We start from the raw sequence: 18,012 nt of genomic DNA on the forward strand, positions 1-18,012 counted from the left end.
AAGAAAGAAAGAAAGAAAGAAAGAAAGATGTGCCGAGGCTTTGAAGCGTGTGTCGAGTAATGGAGGGGGCGGTTCTGCGAAGCGCGTATCGAGGCTTGCTTCATTTAGGGGAGGAGCCGAAAATGATGACGTCTGAAGCCTCGCTGCCCGGCTGTACCACGTGACTGCTTCGGGTTAGGGTTTCTCTACATATGTGATAATTTATGTAGAGAAATTATTTGGTCATACATTTTTTTGTAAATCATAGTAATTCTCAAGAGCCATTACAGACACAAAAATTCAATGCATCACACATTATGTGGTTAAGATCATAGGTTAAGATACAGCTGCCTGAAATTATAAACCTGGCCAGTAGGTGGTTTCGTGTGCACATGAAGCTTCGTGAGATGAACCCTTTCTCGAACCAATTGGCTCAAGTGGTTCAATGCCTCGTGAGGCTTCATTTCACCATTACTACAAATTTGATCAAAGTCCCTCTGTTAGTGAAACTGTAGAAATATGAAATAAACATTGCTTTCTATCCGTGTTTCACAGTATATGTTGATGCTATAGCTGGGCCCAATATATTTATCTCAATTAAACAGGAAACATTTGTCTTTATTTGCTAAATAATTGCTACAAGACTCATTAGCAAACAGCACCATGGTGGACCATAGAAGAGAGGCATAAACTCTCAATTTGACTACATAATCCTTTTGTGATGAGGCCTAATGATCCAACAGAGTAAATAGCAACGTGTTAATTAGAAACAGTGAATGATCCGCTGCACATACTGGAGGAGTTAACCAGGCAGCATGATTACCCTACAGCCTTCTTTTATTTTCTAACATAAGGTCTTCCTGTATAATAATAACAATCCCCAAAAAGAAAAACGAAAGTGCTTTTGCTGTCCTTTTCCGGCATAAAACAAGTTAAAGAAACTATCCAAGACTAAATAGACTGGCATATTTTCTACACTTAAAAGAATAATTGTAAGCCCTCACCCTGGTGGTGGCGACAACATTATTGGTGTGGGGAAGAATAAAATATATATTTAGACAAAAATCCTGCTACATTTAAGTTATTCTTAGAATGTAGTAATTATCATTAAAACTGTAAGTCTCCTCATTACATGTCTGATTCAGGTCTTTCCTTACTTAAATGTGAAATATGCCACATTTCATTCGTTCCACACTGCAGTGTTTCAGTAAACATCTGCCTCCACCTAGTGGTAGGGATAAGTCACTGGAGGAAAACTCTTCTTACTTGTCAAGAGACTTTTTACACTAGGATTAAATGACTATTGGCGATATATATATACATCTTTATATCAATGCATTATTGAAGTATTTCATGAATCATTTAAGCCATTGAAGAAGAAAAAAAGTCAACTTTATGATAAATGTTCTTTTTTATCATGCGTCTAAGAAAAAAGAAACTGATGAATTCACCTGCCTCCCACACCCACGACCGAGGGCCGGCGGGGAGGTCAGAGGTTACTTCAACTTATCACAGTTTACAATAGATAGGCACTATAAATAATAAAAGAATGAAACTCAGCATTTTAAAGATTTATAATATCAGTGCCACTAAGAATAAAACTTCATTTTTATGAAGGCGACACACAACTGCCTAAAATATGCTGTAATGTGATATACAAAATAAGCAAGACAAACTTATAAATGATTGAAATAAGGTTAGTGTTGTTTGTAAGGGCAATGTCATCATGAATGCTGCTACTGTCAAATTGAAACAACAACAAATAAGCAAACTGTAAGGTGACCCAAAGATTCCAGCTCAAAAGGTTTTGAGTTGTAAACAGACATAGCTTAAAGTCTGCTTTAAACTATATACAGTAAACAAATGTAATTTCATACATTTCTTGTCTTCATAAATTGATTTTGTGACTGAGCAAACAAAACAAACAACATTTCTTCAGAAATATGGATCAAAACATTTAGGTAAGAAAATGTGTCGTAGGTGCATTGTCACTGCGAGCTAAGCTTCATTAGACCTTTTAAAAAAGTCCTGGGACCAGATTGTCATGTGTTTGACTTCAGGAAAAACAAAGGACTCTTTTAGTTCTTAGCTCCTGTGTGAACTGCTAGAGTCTGGGTGTGTGGAGAGAGGACTGTTGTATGGCTTGTCACTGTTACTCTCCGCAGCATTATTCCAGTATCGCTCTGTCAAACTATATTCATAATCAATCAGAAATAAACAATATATACTCAAAAGCAATGCTTATTAAGATAATAATACCAATTTAAAAAAATAATAAAATAAAATAAAAAATATCGACTGACCTGTATGAAGTCCCATTCAAAAAGAAATTATTTTATTGACCAAAAAGCATTAGTGTTTGTAATATTCCCAACATCAGCCATGTTCTGAGTTAATAGTAAGCAATATGGTTGAGTAAATATGATAAAACACTATAAAGAAGACACTGGTCACCACCGAAACATTAGGTGTTTTTAAAATTTTATAATTTTATTGAGTTATCAACTAAAATGTTAGGGTACAGATTGCTGAACTGTATGTTCGATCTCATAAATCGTTAGATCTGAAATCAATCTGATCAGTGTCATACAGTTTAGAAAGAAGATTGCACGTCGATTTTGAAGAATTGTATTGAATTTTGTTAAAAAATTCAAGTATTGATGTTGTGTAAACCTTCAATAAAAAATTGTGAAAATAATGTTAACACAGGGAAAGTAAACATTAGCATAATATTTGTTTCTAATAGTTTAATACTAGATCTTGGTAGTGACAGATTTGGGGAGAGGAAAAACAGTCTGAAAATAGAATAATACAATTTGTTTCCATAGTCTGTGTCTCCACTGTGTGTTAGAGAATGAGCATCCCCTCGGCGCCATTCATTCTCATAACACTGTCGAGACACAGGAGTAAGTTTTATTTGATCTAAAAATAGAAAACCACATTTTAAAAACCAAATTATAAGAACTAGGCATATAAAAGATATCCATTTAATATAACTTTAAATCAAGATGATGAAATGAATTAGGGTACCTGAAATCAGTGCAGAACCTTATGCCTCCATCCTTTGGTATGGGAAGAACACGCTCTTTAAAACCTCGAACCCCAGGGACAGCATCAGGTCAGAGATCCTGTAACTTCATTTTTACACCTCTCACAACAATGTCATGCTCAACAATCTTTGTTGAATTACAGATAAATCTTATCTGAAGCAGTTTGACATCTGATATCATGGTCTACCAGGTCACTAGAGTTAAGTATTGCTCATCCACTTCTTCATCCAGCACACTTCTATCACTGGGTAGGAACACAGGACTTTCTGTCCTGGGTCGAAGGTTCTCGGCCTGGATGACTTGTCATAACAGGACTTCTGCTGCTGCTTGGCATCAATCATGTGCGAGTGGGCCTGCTCGTTCTTTTTCTTCAGCAGCCGTCTCATCTGGATGACACAAAATACAACGTTAACAGATCCCACCCTCCACGTGCCTCCCTCCCAGATCTCTCCCAACAGTGCAAATGGGCCCCAAACTTTGATGAAACTAGTGGAGGATTGTGGTACTTACCTGCATGCAAAGAGGTCAGGCAGCCATTGATTCCAGTCTGTACCAGTGTTGTTTACAAACTTTTCTGGTTAAAGTACTCCGTTAGCCTATCCATTAAAAGGATGGTCTGGTCCCAAGTAAGTGGTACACCTGTTTCAGCAGAGTAGACAAAGTTAGTTCCCTGATCATTTAATACATACACATATTTGAAAAGAAACGTACAAAACAGAAAGCAACTGATTTTGCCTTTATGGATTTCAGTGGAAAGACTTCTGGATACTTGGTAGAATAATCTGTCATAACCTGCATTGTTTCTTGCTTTGAGTCTCTCTACAGGACCAACTATACTAATATAACTTAAGTGCTTTAAACATACACTACATGTACAACAAGTTTGATTTTTCCCAAAATAATCACATTTAACGATACATAAATCATGATAGTGAAACAGTCCAAATTTCAATAATATGCATATTTCTATTTATTTTTTCAAATCTTTCTTCTGCATGAACACAGATGTTTAAAACTGACGCACCAACAATATAGCTGAATTACTGAACTTCCTGTATCAGAAAGATTTTGGAACAGGAAGTGGGGAGTTTGTTCTGTCTCAACCCAAGCATAGTCCAAGTGTAGAGCATATGACAGCCCAAACAAGAGGTAAAGTGCTTGGGGTAGATTTTGGATATCTTCTATTACCATACCTCCCTCAACAATGATGGCAGTTGACACTGGCTCAAGGTGGAGGTTAGTGGCAGAGAGCGGCACATTGTCATCGACGACAATCAGCACCCAAACAGATACTTGGGGCCAGGCCACATCACTGTCAGAATCAATCAATCATTTTCAGTATTCCTGACACATAAATATCTGTGTTTATAAAATACAGTTTGTTGTTGAAATACAGGCTAGGTTAAGTCAAAACTGTTTAATAATAATAAATAATTATAGACAATTCAGTCTGTTTGTAAGCATTATCAGCCTTTTTGTCTTTGTACAAGCTCCAGCATCTTGCTAACAATGAGTATAACTGCTGGTCAAAAAAGGTCCACGAATCATACTGATGTCCATCATAGTTTTAATCTTCGCAGAAGATAGTGACACCGTGAAAACTACAAGGATGAAAAAATAAAAGTTTTTAACCATGACAACAAACATATTTTTTACGTATGACAGCAAACATTAACTAAATAAATGCATTGTTTAAAAATATGAAACAATATTTACCGTGTTCGCCTGCTGACCAACAGAAAAAACTACAAAATAAAACCACATCTCTTAGGAGCACCCGCTGTTTCTCTCTCTGTGAAGTCCGTAGTGTGGCGGAGCTCTCCAGTCACGTGACATTCAAAAAACTTTAATAACAGGACGAACACAGACAAAAATCAGGCCTCCAGCCCATTAGCCTAAACAGCGCCAGCTACACTCCCACCAAATTACCTTTGATTTGTACATACAATGTTCATCACATGTCAAATCTTTAAAAAAAAAAAAAAAGGAAATCAATGGTAATTTTAACCACTTCAACTGTACTTATAAAACCTTGAACTGAGTGGCATTACAAATATCAACAAGTGTACATTCAACTTTACCCTGCAAAACAGGTTAAATAGCTCCCTGCCTATATGAATCTAGGAAGTCTATAGCTTTAAATGGCTGGCGATATGTTGAAGTAAGGCACATTTTATCTGCTTTCTATGAGTACAACTAACTTCTGAATAGGTCTTTCTATGATAGATGGCCTGCAGAGACGTTCACCACCCTTTCCTAACTTTCTCTCTCCCAATTGTAATGTTGCTCTTCGTACCAGTCCATCATCATCCTCATGAACTCCAAGAACCCTTGCAAGTTTCCATTCATTACGATGGACCTCCTCTTCTTTGACAATAACAATGTCACCTACTTGCACGTTTCGTCTTTGAGAATGCCACTTTTGTCTCAGACTGATGTTTGCAAGATACTCCTTTCTCCATCTGTTCCAAAAAAGCTCAGATAGATATTGTACTCTTCTCCAGCGCTTTCTTGCATACAAATCCTCCTTTATGAACTCTCCTGGGGGAGGCAGTGGAACAGACGATTTCATCGTTACTAGATGGTTGGGAGTCAGCGGCTCCATACCTTTGGGGTCGTTCATACTGTCTACTGTAAGTGGGCGGTTGTTTACAATGGACATGGCTTCGTAGAAGTAGGTCCTTAAGGAAGCGTCATCCAACCTTCCAGCACTGCAAGCAAGAACTGAGCTGAGCACGCTCCGTACTGTCCTGATCTGGCGCTCCCATATTCCTCCGACATGACTTGCGCTTGGAGCGTTCATGCAGAAATCACACTGCTTGTCTGCCAGATAGGTAGCGATTTTGTCCTTGTCCATTTCTTTCAGAGCTTTTTCCATTTCGTTTCTAGCTCCAACGAAGTTGGTTCCCTGGTCCGATCTTATGTGTCTCACGGCTCCACGGATGGCTATGAAACAACGTAGGGCATTGATGAATGCATCTGTCGTCATATCCTCCAACATCTCTATGTGAACTGCTCTGGAGCATAGGCATGTGAAAAGGAGACCGTACCTTTTTTGCACTTTGCGACCTTGCTTTGTTTGGAATGGGCCAAAACAGTCCATACCGCAGTATGAAAACGGAGGTGAGGGGTCAACTCGATCAGAAGGCAGGTCTGCCATAAGTTGTTCCTCTGGTGGCCTGCGAGCTTTTCTGCAGGGAACACACTCTCTTATGAACTGTGCTACTGCCTTACTGCCTCCAACAATCCAGTAACCATTGGCCCTCAGTTCATTCAGGGTTTGTCCTCTGCCTTGGTGTTGTGTCTTTTCATGACAATGTGCAAGGATAAGGCGAGTGACAGCGCTGTCTCTTGGGAGGATTACGGGATGTCTGACATCAAAGGGTGCAGTTGCTTTCTTAAGACGTCCTCCTACTCTCAAAACGTCATCTTTGATGTGTGGATTAAGCTGGTAAAGTTTGTGATTAGAGGGTAACTCTCCTGTTCTGTTGTTCAGTATTTGTAACTCCTCTTTGAATGCCTTTTGCTGAGCAAGCTTGATAAGAGTGAGTGAAGCTATTCTTTTTTCCTCCACATTTAAGGGTTCTGTCTTCTTAATTTTCTTCGCTAATCTCTGAATCCGAGCAATTGCATTTACAGCCTTAGTCCACTTTGAGAACCGTGACAGTTGCTCTTGGAAGTCAAAGTGCTCTATAGCTTCAGTACTCAGTACTTGGGTTGCCTTAACCTCAGGATCTCCCATCAGCAGCTCTGAAGTGCCCTGGTTTGCAACAACTTCTCTCTCCCACAGGAACTTTGGTCCTGTGAGCCAGTTTGACTTGACCAGCTCTGCCACTTTGAGGCCTCTTGAGGCGTGATCGGCAGGGTTGTCCTTTGTGTCGACGTAGAACCACTGTCTAGGATCGGTGACTTCTCGAATCATTTGTACTCTGTTTGCGACGAAAACATGAAACCGTCTGGCTTCGTTGTTGATGTAGCCGAGGACAACTTGCGAGTCTGTCCAAAAGTACTCTCTGTCAATTCTGAGCTCAAGCTCTTGCTTTAGCAGGTTGCTCACAACCGCTGAGATCACTGCAGCCGTCAACTCTAACCTTGGTATGGTAACCACTTTTGAGGGCGCAACTCTTGCTTTGCCCATGATTAGGGAGCAGTGCACCTTATCTTCACCAACCAATCTGATGTATGAGCATTGACCGTAGCCTTGACTGCTCGCATCTGAGAAGTGATGCAGTTCGACTTTCAGGACCTGTCCAAAGTTGTTGGGTGTAAAGCATCTTGGGATCTGAATCTTTTCAAGATCTTTCAAGTCATTTAACCAACTCTCCCAACGTGGCTCCAACTCACTTGGTAACGGTTCATCCCAAGTCATGCCTTTCTGACACATCTCTTGAAGGACCTTCTTTCCTGTTAAGAGGAATGGGGCCAAGAATCCTAATGGATCATAAACAGAGGCCACAACCGAGAGAATTCCACGTCGAGTTGCTGGTTTCTCGTTAAGTAGGACCTTGAAGGAGAAGGTGTCATTCTCTGCGTTCCACCTCACACCCAGAACTCTTTGCATCGGGAGGTCTTCATGGATGAGATCCACATTCCTCACCTCAGCAGCACGTTCAGTCGCGCAGATGGACTCTAAAACCTCTCGGTTGTTCGAGATGAATTTGTGAAGGTGTAGCTTTCCTTTAGCACATACAGCTTGGGTGTCCTTCACCAGCTCTATTGCTGCTGTAACTGACTCTACGCTTATGAGGCCATCATCTACGTAGAAGTGCTTCCTGATGAAGCTAGCTGCTGAAGGAAACTCATTTTCATTCTGACTGGCAAGATATTTCAAGCCATAATTGGCGCAGCCTGGAGATGATGATGCTCCGAATAGGTGTACTTTCATGCGGTACTCGCTTGGCTCGGAATCTGTGTCTCCGTTTTCATACCATAGAAAGCGGAGGTAATCTCTATCCTCTTCGCTGACATGGAACCTGTGGAACATTTTTTCCACATCACACATGATTGCAATGGGATGCTTGCGGAATCGACAGAGCACTCCTGTGAGCCCATTTGTTAGATCAGGCCCTGTTAGCAAATGGTCGTTCAGGGCAGTGCCTTCATACTTTGCGGAGCAGTCGAAAACTACCCTGATTTTTTCTGGTTTCTTGGGATGATAAACCCCATGGTGAGGAATGTACCATGCGTTTCCGCGTTATGGAAGCTTGCCTGCTCTCTCTGCATCGCCATCCTTGAAAACAGGAGACTTGACTCCTTGTGAACGACTCTGGGTAGGAGACTTGACTGCAGGAAGACGGTCTTCATGCAGTGGAGTTGGATGGTGCCTTTTGCATATGCCACACGTGGCTTTGTTTCTGCAGTCTTTAGAGTTGTGTCCTTTTCTCAGACATGCAAAGCACAGTTTATTTTCTTGAACAAACTTCCTTTTCTCTTCTAGAGATCTTTCCATAAACTTCTGACACTTATGAATTGAGTGGTTTTCTCCACAACATATACATTTTATTTGGTTCACACTGCCAGCCACTGTGTTCCACTTCTCTTGTTTGTTTGAATCTTTCGACTTGTTGCCATCGACATCTATGGATTTGGATGTGTGACTTGCATCTGAAGCTTTTACATTTGTAGCAAATGTGTTTGCTTTTGCACGCTTCATGTCTCTGAAAACCTTTTCTTCAGATGGCTTTAGTGCGTACAACGATGATACTGGATTGCACGCGATGCGTGCCTCTTTTGAGACAAAGGAAGCAAACTCTTGAAAGTTAGGGTAGTCTTTGGCACGATCCAGCTGTTCAGTGACATGGCGATTCCATCTGGATGTTACCCAATCAGGAAGTTTTCCCAACATCTTCTGATTCTCTTCGCAGTCGTTCAGCACCTGAAGACCTTTGACGTGAGGCATAGCGTCACTGCATGTTTGGAGAAAGTCACTAAACTCCCTTAGCTTAACATACTCTTTTGAGGCAATCTTTGGCCATTTGTTAAGTTTCTCTCTGTAAGCACGCTGTACTACGAAGGAGTGACCATATCTGGCATTAAGCTTCTCCCATGCTTGTTGATACGCTTCTTCGTCTTTCCTATAGAAGCTGCCTTCAAGAACTAACCTTGCTTCTCCACTGATGTACTTTTGTAGATAGAACAACCTATCAGCAGAATTTGAGCATCGTCTCTCTATGAGGGCCTTAAAACTTGTGCTCCACTCTGTAAACTTAAGTGGATCACCAGAGAAGACAGATGGTTCTGGTACTGGTAGTCGGGTCAGCGTCAGTGATTCTTGTAATGTCTGCAATAAAGTTGCTTCATTTTTTGAAACTTGTCCTTCCTGCTGTCCTGTGTAAGGATCAAATGGACTAGGATCACTGACTCTACTGCATGGAGAGCTGCATCTCTCACTCCTTGCCTTTAACTCCTCATCGCTGTACACTTTGAGCTTTGCTTCAATTACTTCAATGTCTCTTTGATTTTCTAGTTGTTTTAGCTGTTGACGTTTTGCATCAATAGCAGCCTCCCTTTCAATTTCAGCTTTCTTCGCCGCTAACTGCGCAGCTGTTTCCGCTCTTTTAGCTGATATGCTTGGAGTCTCTGCAGAATAGTTGGAGCTTTTGCTGCGTGCAATGCTTTTGGATACTGTCGACCCATATATGGTCTTAGCATATTCATTGTCAAGCAACATGCGTAATCTTGCCTTTTCGGCGTCTGCATCAAAATCTTCTCCTTCTTCAGTCAGGCGTACTCTCATTAACCCAACAAGGTCTGATGAAACAGCTGTGCATGCATCTATTTTTCTCCGAATTTCTTGGTTTGGTGTCATGTCAAGTCTAATGTTGTCATATAGTTCCTTCATTTCAGCCTCAAGTTTTTCAATTGCATCCATCATGTTGTACAAGTCGCTGTCTGAGCACTCGCACTTTAATTTTGAGCGAACTTCTCTGGCCTGAGTCTTCCATTTTTCATACGCTGACATGAACTTCTTTTCTGTTTTAGCTGACTCTTGTTGTTTTAGCTCTAGCATTTTCGGTGTTAAACGTCTTTCACGGGAAGATTTTCTGGTGGCACATGCCTCTGCTTTGGATGGCCTACACTCTCTAGACTCTGTATCAGTCATATCAGGTTTAGACTGCTTATCCCTCTCGACACTTGGTGATTTTTCCTTTTCTTTTGCGTCAAAATCAGAATCTAACAAACTTTGCTTTTCAGAAAGGAAGTCTCTCTTCTCAGCTAACTCACCAAAGTGAGATAAATCCTTTTGAACTGACATTTTGCTTCAACTCTTTAAGGAGTTAATATTTTAAGGACAAATGAATAAACTTTTAACATTAGTCGACAATGAACTGAACTTATTAAACTGTTGTTACAGAGGGTTATGAAATAGATGAAAAATCTGAGTTTAATTTTATCAAGACCTAGTGATATTTAAATCTTAATAACCTTTTAACACTTGAGGAATTAAACAATTATCATCACAACATGTATTTAGTACCCCTTGTATAAGCAGTCTCTCATACTAGCTCCTTTAACTTTAAAGAGAGCACGTTTCACCTTCCTTTTACCTTAGTTTAGGAACCTTCCATCAATTACTGGAGGCAAATCACACTTTAACCTGTAGTCCACTGCTGGAGATGAAGAAATGCTGAAGCCAACAGTTCATCACAGGGTGTAGACAGGGCTGCACGCTGAAACCTTAGTCCTCCGTATTGGCTGAAGCAGACAGGACTGCACGCTGAGACCCACAGTTCACCACAGGAAGAAGCAGTGCTGCACGTAGAAACAGTAGAAATCCACTGCTGAGAAGGAAGCAGAACTGCACGCTGAAACCTGGAGTTCACCGCGGGAAAATCAAGCAGAGCTGCAAGCTAGCATAGAAGTCCGGTACAGGGGATGATTCACCTCCAACGATGGATTTAGGCCACGTTTTCACTATAACTGCTGGTCAAAAAAGGTCCACGAATCATACTGATGTCCATCATAGTTTTAATCTTCGCAGAAGATAGTGACACCGTGAAAACTACAAGGATGAAAAAATAAAAGTTTTTAACCATGACAACAAACATATTTTTTACGTATGACAGCAAACATTAACTAAATAAATGCATTGTTTAAAAATATGAAACAATATTTACCGTGTTCGCCTGCTGACCAACAGAAAAAACTACAAAATAAAACCACATCTCTTAGGAGCACCCGCTGTTTCTCTCTCTGTGAAGTCCGTAGTGTGGCGGAGCTCTCCAGTCACGTGACATTCAAAAAACTTTAATAACAGGACGAACACAGACAAAAATCAGGCCTCCAGCCCATTAGCCTAAACAGCGCCAGCTACAATGAGTAGTTAACTTTTTCCCAGGATACAGACAGCTCAGCTCATGTTATCATTGTGACCAGATAAAGCCTTCAATGTATGAAAAGTATGAAACTAAATGCTTATATATATATATATATATTTTTTTTTTTTTTTTTAACTTAATGTCAGTTGAGACGACATGTTGGCTTAATGTATCTAACTCACCACAGACTGCTGTCCTTTTTCAGCCATGAGCTTTGAAGAAGGCGGTTTAAAACATGTTCCCTGGTTCGTGTGTGTGCGTGTGCGAGCGCACTGGGGGCAGGGAAAAAGTATGTATTGGAAAAAGTTATAAATAGCCTTTCGGGACTATGGTAATATGTGCGCATTTAAATTTTACACTAAAAAATGCTGGGTGAAAATTGACCCAATATGGGTTATTTTGTAACCCAGCGCTGGGTCTTTTTAGCACCTACACAGCACTGGGTCATTTTCACCCAGCACTGCTGGGTTGCACAAAATGACCCAGCATGTTGGGTTATTTTTTTTTTATTCTTAAATTGGGTCATTCTTACCCAACGTTGGTTCTTTTTTAACCTTTTCATGGGGTTATTATTATATATGCTTATTTTCACCCAGTATAGGGTTATTTATGCATCTTTATTGCTGTACATTGTTTAGCCATACAAAAAATAATTTCAGCATTAAAAAACAGTCATTCACATGAACTGCTTCTAAACAAATAGAATCAACACAAATAATAAAATTAATGCATATATTTATTTACATTTGAAAGAGCCAACAACAATAACAGTAGTATATCTATCTCGCCCAACTGAAACGGAAATATAAACAATCTTAGGATCAGCTAAAACAAAACACCTATTACACATCAGCATTTTATGTGGCATTAATGAAAGAGGTGTTTAAGAATTCTCTTGCTGGCGACTCTTTGCCAGGCAGCTGATACACAGCTGTTTGTAAAAAGTCCCACATAGGGGCACATTGCTTCAGATAAAGGACCTCAAAGATGGAAGAACAGCAACATGTTGGGGGGGGGGGGGGGGGTCTGTGGAAAAAAAGTCACCTGTAATTCACTTTATACTGTGCAGTGGATCAGAGAGAGGAGAGATAAAGAGAGAGTAATGTCCTATGTTTGCTCTTTGAATACAAAGCACACAAACCGTATATTTTCCTGTTTTGTGCAGCTGCTTGCTGCAGATGTGATTTGTGCGCGCTCTCTTCTTGCTGCATCTGGATCTCTCCCCACACGCCGGTCCGGGATTGGAGCATTTTAAAACGAGAGTTCTGTTGTCTTGCACGGAGTCACTCTGTGCGTTCAGTGCGGTCGTCCACAGCGTCCTATCAGTGCTCAGTGTGCGTGCAGTGCGATGGCTCTGGTCTGGTCTTCAGGGCCTCCCTCAGGAACTCAGGAATGTTTGTTCCAACCTGTGAATAAGAAATAAAACATTTAAACTTCAAACAGAACAGTAATTACTGCTAGATATTAAAAATTCTATGTTCAATCAATATATCTGTCATAGATCTGTCAGATATCACAGAACAGCCTGAATTCTTTCAAACATGCCCCTAACACAAGCCTTTAACTCGTCATTCATGTTTTTCAGTTTCATGAGAATCATGCCACCATGACGCCAGATGAATTACAACTTTACAGATGGTTCTGACCCGACTGAAGTCCTCACAGCAAATACTTTGTGTGAATGTAATAACTTTCAAATTTACAAAACACATTTATGAACCCTAATGCATAAAAACATGGACTTGTAATTTCTATCCTTGCCTAAGAATATCATTGAAGTTTAGGACTGTGGTCTATTCAGTTACTTGCATATAGACAAAAGACAGCCATTTCTTTAAGTTAATTTAGGACGTTGACATAGCAGATTAAAAAAAGAAAATGTAGGTACCTGCGGTGTTTTCACTGAATTCGGTAAAAAGATTCAGGGCACTTCTTTCCTTACTGGCCAGCTTGAGAATCTTCTTACTGAACTGCGGTGAACAGGCTTCTGTAAGCCTTGAACAGGTTTCTTGTAGGAGCAGGAGGAAATCTTGAGCTATTTGCAGAAGAGAGACAAAATAACAGACATTGGTATATTTAATGTATTGGAGAGGCCAGTCAAGATAAGCCCCAGATTTGTGTCTGTTAAACTGATGTGCACTTACTGCTGGCCAGGTGCAGCCTGTGTCCAAAACGCTGCTCCAGCAGTTGTTTCCATGTTACAGTCGGGCCAGTATGATGTGACTACACACGTGGTAGTATGCTTTAAAGAGGACAGTACATTAATAAACACACACACAGAGGGGAAGCATTAACAGCAAATGAAATTAATGAAATTCATTTATTTTCCATTAATTAAACTCCTCTACTTCATCCTGACACAAACCTAAAACAGCACAGCAGAAACATTTAGCCCGAGTTATTTCTTAGCGTTACTTGTACATGCAATGTGCTATAAAATCTTAGACACACAATTACGAAACACAAACAAAGACACGCTCACCTTCAAACTTTGGTGTCAATAGCTCCAAGTGCCACGCCGCCAGTGTCTCACGAACAAAATTTTCCATTAAATATCTGTAGAAAAACAGAAACAATCATAAATCTTACTGTTCTGACGCTCTAAGAAATACATTTCTGTTATTTCCATCTCAATGACAGTGCTGGTATGACTCCCTCAACCTGTTAAAATCTAATTTAAAAGATTGTGTGTAGTCATACCTTATACTGTATGAAGTTAGCCTTTAAATGCTTAGACGTTATGATCAATACAAGCCTTTCACTGAAAGCCTATTCTTAAAATCAAGAATATAGGCCAGTGTCATATTTAAACAAAATAGCTTCAGCTCCCTTGACCTGTCCAAATGTTCAGCTAGTCTGAGGTCAGTCCCTGATCAGAGGGGAGTCACCTCACACCATGTTTAACAGTGTTGCTGTCTGCTGACATAGACACACAGTCACAGGCAGATTATCATGACATGAAACCATCATCAGCTCACTCTGTATATTGACTGTTCACAACATATCACACACATAGGTGACTACAAACAAGCACAAACTCACAACACTGATGTACACTGTAACACAGGACCACGTACAACTACGCATTTGTGATGCTAATCAAATAAGCCGGCTAAACTGTTAGCCTAACTCGTGGTAACACGTTTCTCTTTAAACTTCACAGAAAATTACGTTTTTCAACACAAACAACTTCTGGAAGGACTATACACTTTAATCTAACACCCAGGGCAAAAGACACGCCACTTTTATTCTATTTCTTACCTGAAAAAGGCTCTTTGAGTGAAGGAGATGAGACACGACACGTTCCTCAGATCAATCTGTATATTGAGTGGTGTCATCATTACTGCCGTTACTCCCCCTGCTGGTGTCTCCTGATAAATACATCAACACATTAGAAGAACTTTCACCTAAACCACATAAAAACACAACTTAACACGTCTGTAACTGACTGTAAATATCGCAAGAGACTATAATATTGGAAGTCATTTCTCACCATCTCACTCGCATCTCTTTTAATCATAAACCTGCCACCTGCTGTAATCGTTACAGGCTAACATTACCGTCTTCACCAGTTAACATGTAAATCCACGCGATCACTATAACGTTAATATTTGTCTGATGGCCTTGGGACATGGACTAATGTTAACGTCAGTAAAAAGTCCCCCGTCTGACGTTTAACGTTAGGGCGTTAGGGCTATATGAACCAAAGTAAATGTTAAGGTGCATTAAAAGGATATTCAGCCTTATGTGACAAGATGATGTAGAGTAACGTCAACGTTGAAAAGTGATTAACTTAACCAACATTAATGTTAGTAGGATATGAGCAGGCGCACAATTAGCCATCTAACATTATGATAGGTCATATTGGAAAACAGAAAATGAAATACTGAAAGTCTAAATTAATGTTAACCAACGAACTAACAAACTAAATGATACTAGGTTACCGTTATATTTGCTATAACTCAAAGTAAGTTAACTAGCTGAAAAACGTTATGTTACGCCAGTCAACAAGTACAAAGTAATGACTTTGCCATAATTGTTTTGTTATAATTAATAGTACTTGTGTATTGATATTGTTTAGTGTGAAAATTGTGTTTAAAAAATGTATTTTAGGTACTTACCGAAGTCAAACGTTAAAACACAGCCGACCGTTTGTTCAGCAGCCGCTGTCAGTCGCGAGGAGAGAAGTGGGCGGGGCTTCTGACCCAGCGCTGGGTTGTGATAAGGCCAGCTCAGCCGTTGGATCACTTCAGCCTATCTCAATGACCTAATATCGGGTCAATATTCCCGCCGTGGCCAAAACCCAATGAAATGACCCAGCAGCTCAGGACCCAGCAATTGGGTCATGTAAATGACCCAGCATTATTTAAATTTTAACTAAATTCAGCGATAACTGTCACAGTCTTTATTGTGTAGGAGTGCATGAACGTATGGAGACATATGCAGAGAGGATGCTAGTTTGCTAGCTCCATAGCTCCCGAAAGTTGAGCTGCTCACGCTCTAATTCAGAAAAATAGTCTTATTGTGACTAAACAGGTAATTAAAAGTTGTAGGCTACTATTTAAAAATGTTCAACTTCTACAAGCACTTGGTACCAAACGGTTGACTAACATCAGTCCTCAAAGTGTGGCAGCTGATGATGAACGTTGCTCCGTGAAGAGAAAATGTGTGGGCGGAAGTCTATTGAGACTAAAATCAGACACCTCTCTTTAATTAAAATTAATCAATTTTTTGCAGTTGTTATGTTCCGATCCAAAAATAATTACATTTTACATACATTTTCAAAGTTGTTTTTACACACACTCAATCGCTGTAAAAATTTACTAAGAATGTCTTGATATTTGTTTAATTTAACAAACTATTCGTCAAAACAGTCCATAGTTTTTTTATTATCTATATTTGACTTGAATTTATCTGGTAAATATTTATTAACCCCAATCTCAGTTTTTACAGTGTAGAAATTGTCCTTTTGGTTATGAGTAGACTGCAGGTTATTCTTCAGGTGTTTGTTGTCAGCTAAAGAGACTAAACACTGTAACCGTGTGTATTTGATGAGAAATAATACAGTGTGTGTGTGTTTGATGAGAAATAATACAGTGCGTGTTTGTGTGGACATAAACAGCTGTTCGGCTGATTGACAGCTGAACGTGATCAGCTGATGTCGCGTCATGTGACGCTGTCGAGGAAACAACGTCTCATGTGTCTTAAAGCTGATTTCCTCGGTCCTCTCCTCGGCTTCGTTTCCTCCGTGCATCTCTGGTGGGCGGGACTAAGACGCAAGTGGAGGAGACAACTCGGAGGACACTCGGTGCAAATAAGGGAAGTAAGACGCAGCCTCTGCTGACTTACCTTTCCTGGGTATTCGCCGGGCCTGTAGGCCCTCCTTTATAAAAATGTAGATAATACTTTCAAGAAAAAAAATAAATTAAGCATCAAGTGCCAAACAAATGAAGAGACTTAAACAAGTCCCAGTCTGTGGCCTTGCAGCTCTGTACACTCCTCAATAAACTGTTGAAACCCACCAGCTCTGCTGCACTGTCCCACTCAGACTCCAAACTCCAAGTACGGCTCTTAAGCCTCCTCTTATATAGGAGCTGGAACCAACCATAAGGAGGTGTAAATCAATTAACTCTCAGGTGAGTAATACTTGTTCTACAAACAACACATACTATCTGCAATAAAGCTAATACATGTCAAAATACATTTCAGTTAATACTGATACTGAAATACTAAAACTGCCTTTTAAATAACATTTTTAATCTCAAAAACCTAAACATCCCTCCACTTCTACCAAAAATGGCCCCTTCCACTTGACACACCCCCATTTGAACTCAAGGCTGGGTTCAGCTCTGTTTGACACTTCCTGGTTGAGAGAGAATAGTGCACTCAAGTCTGTGGAGCAACAGGTGATTGACAAGATATATTTGATGTGTAACAATAAATATTTTAATATAAAATAGTTATGTAATGTGTATCAAAGTAGAATCTGAGTCCCCAAAAGCTAAACATGTGAAGTATTCTAAAATAGGTGTTCTGTCCTGTTCGAACATTGCAATTACCGTGTGCATTTGCAATGTGGTTAGCCTTTTGTCATTTTGTTAGCATGTAGCTGCAGCATTTCTTGGAAGTATGGAAAAATGCACAAAATAACAGGAAGTGCTCATCAACTAAAAACTGCCTAATTCTATTGAGTTGGATTTATTAAAAATTCTCTTAATTTAGAATTACGTAAACATAAAGATTATATTTAATGCAACCAAAGCATATTCTATCTTTAAAAAAATGTGTTTTAAAGTTACCTAAATAATTGCCACAAAATCCAAGATGCATTTATATTAATACATTTTATCAGATATATTAAGTTAAATGTACATGACGACAGAAACATTTATTACAGAAGCACAAACACATTTGAAACAGTTTATAAAAGAATTTTATTGGCAAATATAAGTCATTGCATAGTAAAAAAAAAAAAAAAAAGAAAGAAAGAAAAGATGTGGTTGTTCATTAAGGCAAAATCTTTTGAAATTTCGGACTTTGGAAACACATGAGCACTAATAGGCTTACTATTATAATAGGCAAAACTGAGTGCTATAGAAGCTACATTTTAGCAGTAGCTGCTGCTATGGAACATTCCTTGTTATAAGAATGCTCTTACAAATCCT

The 18,012-nt window shown here is 39.6% G+C and overlaps 2 protein-coding genes and 1 long non-coding RNA gene across 11 annotated transcripts; all 3 read right to left on the reverse strand.

Annotated features, from left to right (window-relative positions):
* Positions 1 to 4,579: 4,579 nt before the first annotated feature.
* On the reverse strand, positions 4,580 to 5,027 carry LOC306824856. Its single transcript, XR_013779183.1, has 2 exons — positions 4,746 to 5,027; positions 4,580 to 4,630 (listed from the first exon to the last, which is right to left on the reverse strand). It is a non-coding gene; the product is annotated as an uncharacterized lncRNA (long non-coding RNA).
* A 3,196-nt stretch (positions 5,028 to 8,223) lies between these two features.
* On the reverse strand, positions 8,224 to 11,337 carry LOC306825839 (uncharacterized protein; the record flags this gene model as incomplete). Its single annotated transcript, XM_079346793.1, has 2 exons — positions 11,147 to 11,337; positions 8,224 to 11,031 (listed from the first exon to the last, which is right to left on the reverse strand). Exon 2 carries the CDS (start codon positions 10,282 to 10,284, stop codon positions 8,224 to 8,226), a length of 2,061 nt encoding a protein of 686 aa, XP_079202919.1. The 5' UTR covers positions 10,285 to 11,031; positions 11,147 to 11,337.
* A 728-nt stretch (positions 11,338 to 12,065) lies between these two features.
* LOC306826069 (uncharacterized protein) lies at positions 12,066 to 15,606 on the reverse strand. 9 transcript variants are annotated; one of them, XR_013779354.1, is made up of 7 exons: positions 15,469 to 15,605; positions 14,609 to 14,705; positions 14,183 to 14,266; positions 13,830 to 13,903; positions 13,492 to 13,589; positions 13,236 to 13,382; positions 12,066 to 12,753 (listed from the first exon to the last, which is right to left on the reverse strand). XR_013779354.1 is itself a non-coding variant. In XM_079347146.1 (5 exons), the coding sequence occupies exons 2-5, from the start codon at positions 14,686 to 14,688 to the stop codon at positions 12,734 to 12,736; spliced, it is 321 nt and encodes a 106-aa protein (XP_079203272.1). In that variant the 5' UTR covers positions 14,689 to 14,705; positions 15,469 to 15,599; the 3' UTR covers positions 12,066 to 12,733. The 9 variants fall into 9 exon arrangements, 1 of the variants encoding a protein (XP_079203272.1); XR_013779355.1 differs by having other exon boundaries at positions 13,236 to 13,570; positions 15,469 to 15,602; XR_013779356.1 differs by having other exon boundaries at positions 13,236 to 13,589; positions 14,183 to 14,263; positions 15,469 to 15,599.
* Positions 15,607 to 18,012: the final 2,406 nt, after the last annotated feature.

This window comes from Symphodus melops (assembly GCF_947650265.1).
Source record: "Symphodus melops genome assembly, chromosome: 6".
In the NCBI taxonomy this organism is placed as follows: domain Eukaryota; kingdom Metazoa; phylum Chordata; class Actinopteri; order Labriformes; family Labridae; genus Symphodus; species Symphodus melops.

Coding starts and splice junctions, on each gene's coding strand:
- LOC306826069 (XM_079347146.1), bottom strand. CDS start 14,688: ATGATGACACCACTCAATATACAGATTGATCTGAGGAACGTGTCGTGT. Junction 13,383..13,829: donor ATTGACACCAAAGTTTGAAG/GTGAGCGTGTCT, acceptor TTCTGCAAATAG/CTCAAGATTTCCTCCTGCTC. Junction 12,754..13,235: donor ATTCAGTGAAAACACCGCAG/GTACCTACATTT, acceptor TCTTATTCACAG/GTTGGAACAAACATTCCTGA.